General features: G+C 43.8%; 1 protein-coding gene across 11 annotated transcripts in view; it reads left to right on the top strand.

The window, feature by feature from the left end:
* Window positions 1–1,994: 1,994 nt before the first annotated feature.
* bicd1a (bicaudal D homolog 1a) overlaps window positions 1,995–11,043 on the top strand; it is a 30,121-nt gene continuing 21,072 nt past the window's right edge. For 3 of the 11 annotated variants that reach the window (XM_034588533.1, XM_034588532.1, XM_034588534.1), the window contains exon 1: window positions 1,997–2,506. In XM_034588533.1, coding sequence (XP_034444424.1) covers window positions 2,291–2,506 — 216 coding nt within the window. In that variant the 5' untranslated portion in view covers window positions 1,997–2,290. Of the gene's footprint in view, window positions 2,507–7,878; window positions 7,940–11,043 lie in introns of those variants that run through there. The other 8 variants (XM_034588536.1, XM_034588535.1, XM_034588542.1 and 5 more) reach the window with 6 other exon arrangements.

Below are 11,043 nucleotides of genomic sequence, written 5' to 3'. Positions count from 1 at the left end.
ACACAGTACTTCTTGGTAGAGAGGCTGTTTGTGCTGTGTTCTGCAGGAGAGCCTTCAGGTTTTTCTTTTTTTTCATGACGCTACAGTTCCTTGTCGGAGATAAGATACAGCGCTGCCATAAACTGTTCATCTGTTTGACTTTCTGACAACCGGCCCCTTATCTTAATATTTCCTTGTAAATAGAGGTTATTGGCAGGTCAACTGTGTAATTTACAGAACTTGTCAAATAGGATCAAAGTAAAAAAAATATGAATACGGGTATTACTGTTTATTGGGGATGCAGAGATGTGTAAATAAATTTGACTTAAATAGAAAAAAAAAGAAACAAAAACTCTAAGTAATCTTTATTCCAGTTGATAAATCAATATCACAGATAAAGGTATTTCACAACCTTCACAGTACTGTCCTCCATTCACCACGAGACCCTGTGATACTCTGTTGTGAGGTGATATCGTCACTTTCTTTCTGAGAAGTGTTACGTGGGCCATCTTTTCCAAATAATTACCAATTATAATATTGATAACGCAGCTGCGCCTTCGCTATCACTACCATAACTAAACTGACAACGCCATAACTGATTAGGTTTAACAAGCCTCTGATGAGCAGGGTTAAACTTTTCACCCCGGCCATGTCTTCCTTTATTGCGCATGCAGCAAGATAAACTGTACTCCTGAGTGCGGGGCCGGGGTGAGAGAGGGCAGCACAGAGCGGTGTTGGTTTGAGAGCATCCTTGACCGCGCTTGTGTAACCATACGTTTATCATAAGGCAAGTGATTACAAATTGACATCTATCGTACTGCATTTATGATGGTTTAAATATTACAAACCAAAAAACAATTTCCTTGGATCATAAAAGATTTTTCTTTTTGTCAAAATTAGCATTATTGGTCAAAAGATCCGTGAATAATACATAGACAGTGTCATGAATTCATAGAAATGACTAAAGGGCTGTATGAATATTTGCTTTTTGTTTGGTGCATCATCAGTGGTCAGGAACACATTTTGTTTTTTAAATTTCCCATTTTGAAGTTTAAACAATGTGGGTACACTGAGATGAATGAGTTGTCCCCTGGCTACTAGTGTCCACAATACCTATAAGATCTCTTGTAATTCAATACAACTGTGAGGCCATAAAGTCTATGGTGTCAGGGTGTGTGTAAACAGGGAAGATAAAAATTTAGAAACATATCCCCTCTTCGAAATGTTGTAAATTTGATGGCATCTAGTGGTGAAGTTGCACATTGCAGTGCAACTGAATGGCCCTCAGCCATGGATGTACAATAAGACAAGAGATATGATGTAATAAGAAATCCATGCTCTCACTCAAGTGTGTAGGAGAACCGATGGTGGCCTCTCTGAAAGGCCTCCTCTGCAGCCACTGTTTGATTTGTCCATTCTGGGCTTCTGTAGAAAGATGGCAGACACCATTGAAGGAAACCCGTGCCCACATTAAAGGGCTTCCTCCAGGTTTTAAAAAAACACTATCATTCTTAGTCAGAGGTTATTCCTTAATTATAATAATTCCTCTCACTAGATCCAGCTAAATCCTTCAACATTGTACAAAAATTAAGCCAAAATATCCCAGACACAGGTGCATCCATCTTGCACTTTCACTTTCTGTCAATCATGACGTTTCAACCCGTTCTTTTAAAGTCAAATAACTCATCCAAACCAAACTTTAAAAACGTGAGCACTGTACATGCATCAGTTTGATAGGAACTACCTATGTGACAGAAACCATCTTTGAGAAGAGCTTTTGATTTATGTATTATTAAATTTATGGATAGGTAGATGGATGAATGGATAGATAGATAAAGAGAGAGATAGACGAGAGAGAGAGAGAGAGAGAGAGAGAGAGAGAGAGAGAGAGAGAGAGAGAGAGAGAGAGAGATATGGATAGACAGACAGACAGAGTGGTATACCTCCATGTTGCAGACAGGTGGCGCCCTCGCCCCCATGAATAAGCAGAAATGATGCTCAGTATTCTGCTGACTTCACTGACCTGGTTTCAAAGCGCGAGGCTTCATCAAACTGTTGTTGTGGATGTTTGAATGTTATTTATCTGCTATTAGCTGATATTTCTCTGTAGAGGCGGATGTTGAGGGTGTTTGTTTGGTTTGACATGTTTTAAAGAGAGAGTGAGGGGGGGGGGGGGCGGATACTCGGTGTCCCTCAGCCTCCGCCCGCCTCCTCTGGCTCCGTCCAAACCGGCCGAGGGGCGCAGGAGGAGCCGCAGAGCCGCCGACAGAGGAGGGGGGGACTGCCGCTCCGACACCGGGAGACAGGGGCGATGGCCGCCGGCTTAGGATGCGGGGAATCGGTGGATCAGTACCGAGCCGAGGTGCAGCGGCTCACCCAGGAGCTGGCCGAGGCGAACCGGGAGAAGATCCGGGCTGCGGAGTGCGGACTGGTGGTGCTGGAGGAGAACCAGGCGCTGAAGCACAAGTATGCGGAGCTGGAGACCGAGCAGGAGACCCTCAGGAAGGAGTTGGAGCAGTTGCAGGAGGTGGGTGCAGGAGGTCTGGGGTTGGGGGGGGGGAGGACAGGCTGCATGACCCAGGTGTTGTTTGTGTTGGTCAGCTGTTTTCTGCACAGACCTGTGGGCCCCTCCAGGGTGGGGACCGGCAGGGGTCGTCATGTTGTCTCCAGGGTCCCCAACAAAACATGTCAACTTTAATGTTACTGAAAATCATCCTGTTTGCATGACTGTGCAACCAGTGGCGGATCTAGGATTTTTTTTTTTTTATTATGGGGGCCGTAAAGGGCCCCCCAAATTAAATGCTACATACTGTGTGGCTGAGGAGGTGGATGCAGGTTAAAAGGCTGTAACCTGAGGGAAAGGGGTTTACCTCACAGTTACACACCTGCAGACACACACATGCACACACGTATCCTCTTAGGGCTGCAGCATCTCTGTGAAATGGTGTTTGGCTGCAGTGCACCGAGTTCGATAGAAACACTGAGGACACCTTGGTGTTAAATGGTAAATACTGTGTGGCTCAGAGTGTAAAGTAGGTGGATGCATGTTAAATGCTTTTCTCACAGTTCGGTTGAATTTTTTCGAAAAAGCTTCTTCTTCTTCTTCTCGGCTCATGTAAATACAATTATTCCTTGTTGAGCCAAAACAATGACTTGATTAGTCAATTAGTTAATCTACTGAAAATGAATTAGCAACGTCATCAATAAGTTTATTTTTTAAGCAATTTATAAAGAAAAATCTGTGGTTCCAGCATCTTAAATGTTTGCAGTTGCAGATTTAAGATTTTTCTAAATCCAAATGAAATAATTAGATTTTGCAACCTGTCCCACTTCTGGATCCGACCCTAGAAAATCGTCAATTTCTACGCTAAGGGCACGGTCACACATATTGCGAATGTGAAGCGAGTATCAATGGTTTAAAGTTCACCAAAGTAGAACTCTGCACGAAGCCACGCTGGGATTTGTTTCACCACAGGAAGCCATTGTTTTATTCTATCCCTCGTTCGCACAGGTGGGAAGTGAAGGTGAGAGATTGATGTGTGACCGGGCCCTTACAAGGAAAACGTTTCATCTTGCATAGGGCTGGGCCATACTGCCAAAAATGATATCAGGATGAAACTGTTCATATCAGTTGATCAGTCAACAGTCAATATTAATAATTATCACGACAAATGTCTGATTATTATTTCAGATCTTTGCTCTTGAGTGAAGGTTGTGGTTTTAAAATCTTTACAGGCAGAGAATGACAAACACTTCAGCAAATACAAAACTGAGCAATTATGTGTCACCTCATTGTGTTTGCACAACACATAAGAAATATATTGATATATGTTGGACTTGTGTAACATATTGTTATTGATGAGGATTATATTGCGATAATTATTGATTTGGTCGCTCAGCCATAGTCCTGCATGAATAAGTTGTAATGAAATATAAGTCGATGGTGTTTCTGAGCAGTGAAGCTCAACAAAAAGCAACACTGCATATAACACAATATGCAAGCTCAGGATTCTGCCAGTAACACCCAGCTCCCCCCCCCCCCCCTCCCACACCAGTGCTCCCCTGCTCCTTTGTTTTCAAGACTCCTTCCCACAGTGAGTAAATGTCGCCAGTCACTCATTTCAGACGTCTGAGTTTTTCCAAGAGAGTTTTCAAGACTCCATCAGTGATTGAATCTTCACCACAGCTTGTGTGTGGTGGTTCAGAGGCTCATCGATCTAAAACGTCCACATGAGGATTTCCATTTAGAAAAAGCAAGGACAGCATGATTGACTGTGAGAATAAACACATTCATTTATATTTGGTGAAGCACTGCAGGACCCTGATTACGTGGCTGTGTTTACACATTCAGTCATTAATGAATACATGTATATAAGAAAAAGAGGATGAGGACATGGCTCTTAGAGTTGAGAGAAGAAGCTGAAGGCTGTGTTTTTGTTTTGTGTGTGAGCGTGAGTGTGTGTGTGTGTGTGTGTGTGTGTGTGTGTGTGTGTGTGTGTGTGTGTGTGTGTGTGTGTGTGTGTGTGGGCGAGAGAGAGAGCGAGAGAGTCAGAGATGTTTGTTCTGTGCTGCCAACTCAGAAATCCTCATCATTATTTATACAGTGTCGTCTCTAATCAAGCACACACCGGTCACTCTGGTCTGAGATAAAAGTCGCTCAGTCACAAGAACATTCCCAAAGAGAGTGAAAAGTGTATTAAAGCCATGTTTCATTTATTTACACTATCTTACTCTATTCTGGGGTTTTGACTGACGATTTAGACATTTTATCTTGTTAAATTGAGGTTCAGGACATTATGATGGACATTGTTTAGTATATTTAATTATCTATAGAGCATTTATTGATTAACTGATCAAGATAACATTTTGCAGTTTAACTGATCATGAAAATAATGGTGAGTCACAGCATCTCTTGTCCTTATCGAGGCCTCAGAAATGTGTAAAATCCATTAAGGTCTAACTTTGTTACCCCTGTAATGAAGGTGTATGTCAAGAATTATCAGAGTCAATACCTGGACCAAGTAAACGTCCTATTTCTTTAAACCATTGTAATTTAAAATTGTCCTTTAACATTTTAGATCTATCCTGACTTAATGCACCACAGAGATGTGTGCATATCTAAGCTACATGTGCCCCTAACTATATATCTACTAGATTAAATCTCAAGGAAATGTACAAGTGTGAAAACTTAAATATGATCCAAAATCATTTTGTGACAAAAAAAAAAAAGGGAAAAGGCTAATTCAAGTCTGTAATCTTTATCCTTTATTAATCCATTAAAAGAGATCTAATAACATCTTCCACAAAAGATGAAGTAAAAACCATAAAAAGAAAACATTAAAAACATGTGAAACAACTGACTCCATCAGCTGGCTCTCCGTATATACACTGTTTATATGTATATATAGCCAAATCAAAAAATAATGACATCACATGCTCAACTTTTAGCGCAGCACTCCCCATGCTACATTATACATGCACGGTTATACTTTTCCATCTCCCGCTCTCTTCCTCTGTGCCCTTTTTTCTATTCCAGTGCTTGACTAGTCGAACATTTTTGTTTTGACTCTCATGCGCCGTCAGAATGATCCTTGTGCAGCTCACAGAAGCACAGTGAAGACAAAGAGACGGCCCCATACCGCCGGCAGCAGAGCACTGTCCGGCCGATACCTCACACTTAGGAATTACTGGATGACGGGTGATGTGGCAGATGATGAGGGAGAATGTGATGGGACGGGGGGAACAGAGAGAAGCAGAAGTAGAAGAGACGGTGGAGTCGACAGTGGCTCCAGTGGGGGGGGGGAGTGGTGAAAGGAAAATGATGGAGAGGAGGGTAGTGGATTATGGATTTGTTGCATGACTTTTCATCACTTGGCTATAAAACAGTGCAGCAGCGGTGTTCTTTGTTTTGATCCGTCATCCGTTCACAGCTGCATCCTTTGTGTCCTCTACTTCCCCACTCGTGTGTGTCTGTGTGTGTGTGTGTCTGTGTGTGTGTGTGTGTGTGTGTGTGTGTGTGTGTGTGTGTGTGTGTGTGTGTGTGTGTGTGTGTGTGTGTGTGTGTGTGTGTGTGTGTGTGTGTGTGTGTGTGTGTGTGTGTGTGTGTGCTTGCCTGACGGAGGGAACATTTTCCGGAGGTGATATTACTTCCACAGAGAAGAACACCTCCTGGTTCCTGTCCGCCTGTCGCAGATCCTCTGTGAATATGAGTCCGAGTGGCACGAGTGCAAACCTGCCAGTACAATAACATCATCTCTGCTCCCGCTGTACTCCGGAGAGGTGTATTGTAAAAGGTCAGGGAAACAGCAAATGGAAATGGAGATTGCTTCTGGGACTGTGTGGCCTGTAGTACCGCAGCTGTCGGTTACTCTCATGAAAGATGATGAATCCATTACTCAGTCTCGCCATCGCCAACCTTTTCTCTTTCATTTGACTATAGATTGTGTTTCATCCAGTCGGTGTTGAATTTTCAAATGCCCTCAAAGAGAGTGTTTTACTAGTTTGAATATAATATATAACAGTTCTGCATTAGAATGTCTAAAAACAACTGTTTTTGTTATATATTATTATATTTAATGTATAAAACTTAAATGCATTACTTCATCTGTAAACATAAATTTAAGGCCTCAGTGGCGTCGGGTAGATTTTCATCAGAAAGGGTGTTAATATAAACACAACTCCCATGATCCCACGCTGCTTCTTGTTGTCATCAGTTAAGGTCTTTTATTTAATGTGTGGATAGAGAGACCCCTAGAGGTCGAACTTACATATTAACCCTCAGAGCTGACAGCAGATTGTTCTATTGGCTTATGTACAGTGTTATACATCCCACTGAGTATAATCTATTCTGAGTGTATGTACAAGCCGGCCAGATTTGCATGCGTCTTCCCCACCGTGTTTCCATATGTTCTGTGGTCACACCAACAGTATGTCGTGTGTTCAGTTCAGGTCCCAGCTGGTGGAGGAACAAGTCCCCACGTCACACACGCACTGAACTCACAGACGGCACACACAGGAAAAATCCACACAGGCCTCAGCTGCTCTAATTCAGTCTCGCTGTAACAAACTTGGTTTTTGTGTGTCTGTATCTGGCTTTGATTTGTGTCCTGTTATATCAGGCTAACACACTGATGATAAAGTAAAGAAATCTGCTCCAAAATTTAGTGGCTTCTACTTTGGTGTCATGTCCCACCCCTTCACAAGATTTAACGGAAATCGATCAAGTAGTTTTTGAGTTATCCTGCTGAGAATAACAAAGAAAGAAAACAAAACCTCGTTGCCCCCTCACAGTTTCCCAGAGCCCAAGGTGACATCTTCAGATTGTGGGTTTTGATAGTTTGGAATAAAATCTCACATTTTCTAAAATAGTAGCTGAAATGATTTGTTTGCCGACCAATCAAATAACTGTTTCAGTGGAAATCCCGCCTTCCTTTAATACAGACATAGGCGCGTCTAAAAAGTCATCATGGCCGTTCGTCTACTAGAAGAAGTTGCACGTCTCTCTCTGCTGCCTGCAGGGTCCAGACAGATATAGGAAGCTAAGAGTGTGTTTTGGCAGCAAAGTGTCCGTCTACATATTTTCCCTTTATCGAGCTCTTTCACTCGGACTCCCTCCCCGTCTTTCTCTCTGCCCCCTGGCCCGACCACTCTCATTTCTTGTATTGTTCTGCATGAGTGTGTGTGTGTGTGTGTGTGTGTGTGTGTGTGTGTGTGTGTGTGTGTGTGTGTGTGTGTGTGTGTGTGTGTGTGTGTGTGTGTGTGTGTGTGTGTGTGTGTGTGTGTGTGTGTGTAAGTCTCTGGATAGCTGCCTAAGCAGTGACGGAAACACCCGTTACCCCTTGGCTCTGGCTTGTAAGTGCTGTCTCCAGGCAGATCTACCTCGGGTAGGACACAGTGAGAGGCCGAAGGAGGAGGATGCCTTTGCTGCAGAGGAGGAGGAGGAGGAGGAGGAGGAGGAGGAGCAGCGTGTTCATGTCTTCATCACATCGTCTGTAGATTGAGTCCAATGGTAGACCAGCCCTGCAGTCATTGAAATATATTTTTCTGATTCAACTATTTCACTCATTGAATTAAACCATTTGATTTCTATGTCTGAAAATGACTCTGCACTCACATTTGGAGGTTAATTAATTTAGAAAACCAAAGTGCTCTGCTGGGATCAGTGGCGTCACTTTGTATAAATTAAACATAACATATTTGGAGACTACTAGAAGTGTTTTTACCTTTGTACTGAGCCTTTCTGGGTGTATTCCTATGCTATTACCCAACTTCCATTGGGCTAAGCTAAACTAAACGTCTGCTTGATAAGCTTTATTTTTAAAGGACCAGTGAGTTGGATTTAGTGGCATCTAGTGGTGAGGTGGCAGATTGCAACCAATAATCCCTCACTTCCCTCTGTCTAGAGTCAATCTCTAGAGCCATCAGTGATTTGTCTGTCCTGGGCCACTGTATGACGGACTATGTGGAAGAGGATCTGCTCCCTTCATAGATAAAAAGGGCTCATTGTGTTGTTATGGTGCATTATTCCCCAGGGGTTTGCCTGTCAGCGAGCAGCAACATGTGAGAATACACTGAAGATGATTGATTAGCTGTCACTCCACTCCCTCTGGGATTTGCTCAACAGTAATATCTGCATGAGTCAAGCATATATCATGCGACTGCTCGGTCATTAGAGACGAGCGACGAGGCTGTGAAGCTTCTGTTTGTCTCAACCTCCTTCAGAATGAATTATAAAGCCCAGAGAATGAGTGGTGCAAAGTCACACTGGTCCGTGAACCCTCCGTGTCCCAGGCAGCAGGAAACCATACATGAATATATTACACATGATGGGTGACATTTCCAGGGGTGTTTATCATATTTCCCTCCACGACGGTGAACTCCTGCAGTGACATTACTGAGGAAACGTATCAGACAAGTCCCTGAAGCCGCAGGGTTGTTACTGTCAGGTGTTAAAGTTCCTCTCCTGACGTTGAATAAACCTCAAAACTAATTTTGGAGCCTCGAAATTACATTTCATTCAGTACTCGGTGATGTATGATTATTCAAAAGGGCCCTGGCTCTATCTCTACCCCCCCAGCCTCGTACCTGCACCTCTGACTCTGCTCGTCAAACACACAAACCTCTGCTCAGCTTCTGTTTTCACGACTGTCTGAGAAATGGTTGTATTGGAGTCATTCAAGAGCAAATTACACAGTGTTGCCTTGAAGTCCACATATCAGAATGTTTTTTAATGTGTGGCTCTCAACATTAGAACCATTATCGTAAAACATGCACTTTTGACTTGATGATGTCCTCATACAGGTAATAATGTGTAGCCGTGTCGGAATCAGTTGAAAAAAGACTCATTGAATGAAATGAATCAAAATCTTGAACACTTGGGAACATTTATTAACTTTTTTTACCAAAGGCCCTGGTGTGTTTGACCCGGCCTCCAACTCGGGGGGGAACAATCTGGCCTGAGAGCATCTGTGGTTGTAGATCTATCTGCACTGACTGGGTAAAAGGATGCATTACAGGTGCCCCCCCCGGAGTGATCTGGGAATTATGCATCGATTTCTGCTCTATGTGGTGAAAACGTATCATGTCTGAGCCCAGGCTGCATGCGCTCCATTGTGTGTAGCGTGGCTTGAATTGTTGGTGAAACACAGCTGACGGATTCCTTGTGATCAAAGCCCAGAGAAAACAGCTGTGGAATCGCTTACAAATCGCTCACAGAGATGAAACTGTGTTTCTGTACCTTGTGACGTCTGCAGCACAGCAGGACGCTAACCTAATGTGGTTAGACGCTTATTATTGTATTGTTTATTGAGTGTTAATGACATCAGTGTTTTGAGGGAGGAAGGTTTCCCGCAGGTTTGATGGCGTTGACCTCCGACCCGAGCAACAGGCTCGGGGATGCAGCGGAGCATAGAAACAAGGACCTGTCTGTCCTCGTGTTTTGGCCTCTGGTATGTGTGTGTGTGTGTGTGTGTGTGTGTGTGTGTGTGTGTGTGTGTGTGTGTGTGTGTGTGTGTGTGTGTGTGACGACCTGAAGGGAAGGTCACTGGTCTTTGTGGCTGAGTCACATGTTAAAACCTCTTTGCCCGCGTGTGCGCACTGATTGCTTCTTTTTTTTTGTTTGTTTATTATCTACGCTATGACTGTGTTTAGAGGGAGAGCGGAGTTGGGGCTTTGGTAGCGGATCTTGTGATCGAGAGCAGAGAGTGAGGGGCGGCAGGATGGAGTGGTAGGGGGGTGGAGTGGGTGTGGGAGTCATGAGGGACCCGGCGCTATCGGTTGGGTTTCTTTGTTGTTATTGCATTTTATGGATTGTGACTTATTGGAGACGAGGAAAGGAAGAGAGAAGGTGGGGATTTGTCGCTGGTTATAGGACAATTTAAAAGGTTAGGGCGGCCAAGGCTCAGGAAGTATAGAGCGGGTCGTCCACTATCCAGAAGGTTGGCTGTTAGATCCCAGTGTCCCTCATTCCCTGGGAATGTGAGAGTGTCCTTGGGCAAGACCCTGAACGCCAACTAGCCACAAACGACTGTGCCAGCAGTGTGTGAGTGATGTGTAATAGAGAAAGTGCTGCACATAGATTCACTGTATGAGTGTGTGTGTGTGTGTGTGTGTGTGTGTGTGTATGTGTGTGTGTGTGTGTGTGTGTGTGTGTGTGTGAGAGAGAGAGAGAGTGAGTGAATGGGCCAATAGCAAAAATTCAGACCATTTAAAAAAGACGATCAAAGTTATTTCAGTCTGACCCTTATTTAGTTTTTGTCCCCACTTTTTAAAATCTCATGACACCCTCATGAAAGCCGTACGGACCCTCCCTCCCCGTCCTTTTGCTTTCTCTCTGCAGAAACCCCTTCAGGCCCAGACTCTGTTTTCCAGAAAGCTCCTTTTTACCGCAGTGAAATACAGTCGTTGCTCAGAGGGACCGGGGAACCGGAGCCTGCAGGCTGCTGTATTGATTAGTCGTCTACTTTAGCGATGTGTGCTGGAAACTCTGAAGGCGTAGCAGAAATGCGAGGAAAACAAAGGTCTTCACTGTGTGAGCTCCAGCTTGCGCCTCGATCACGTGAATTT

Source organism: Hippoglossus hippoglossus, chromosome 6 (assembly GCF_009819705.1).
Source record: "Hippoglossus hippoglossus isolate fHipHip1 chromosome 6, fHipHip1.pri, whole genome shotgun sequence".
Taxonomy (NCBI): domain Eukaryota; kingdom Metazoa; phylum Chordata; class Actinopteri; order Pleuronectiformes; family Pleuronectidae; genus Hippoglossus; species Hippoglossus hippoglossus.
Note: the sequence above shows the minus strand (reverse complement) of the source record. Positions and strands in the feature narration are given on the sequence as shown.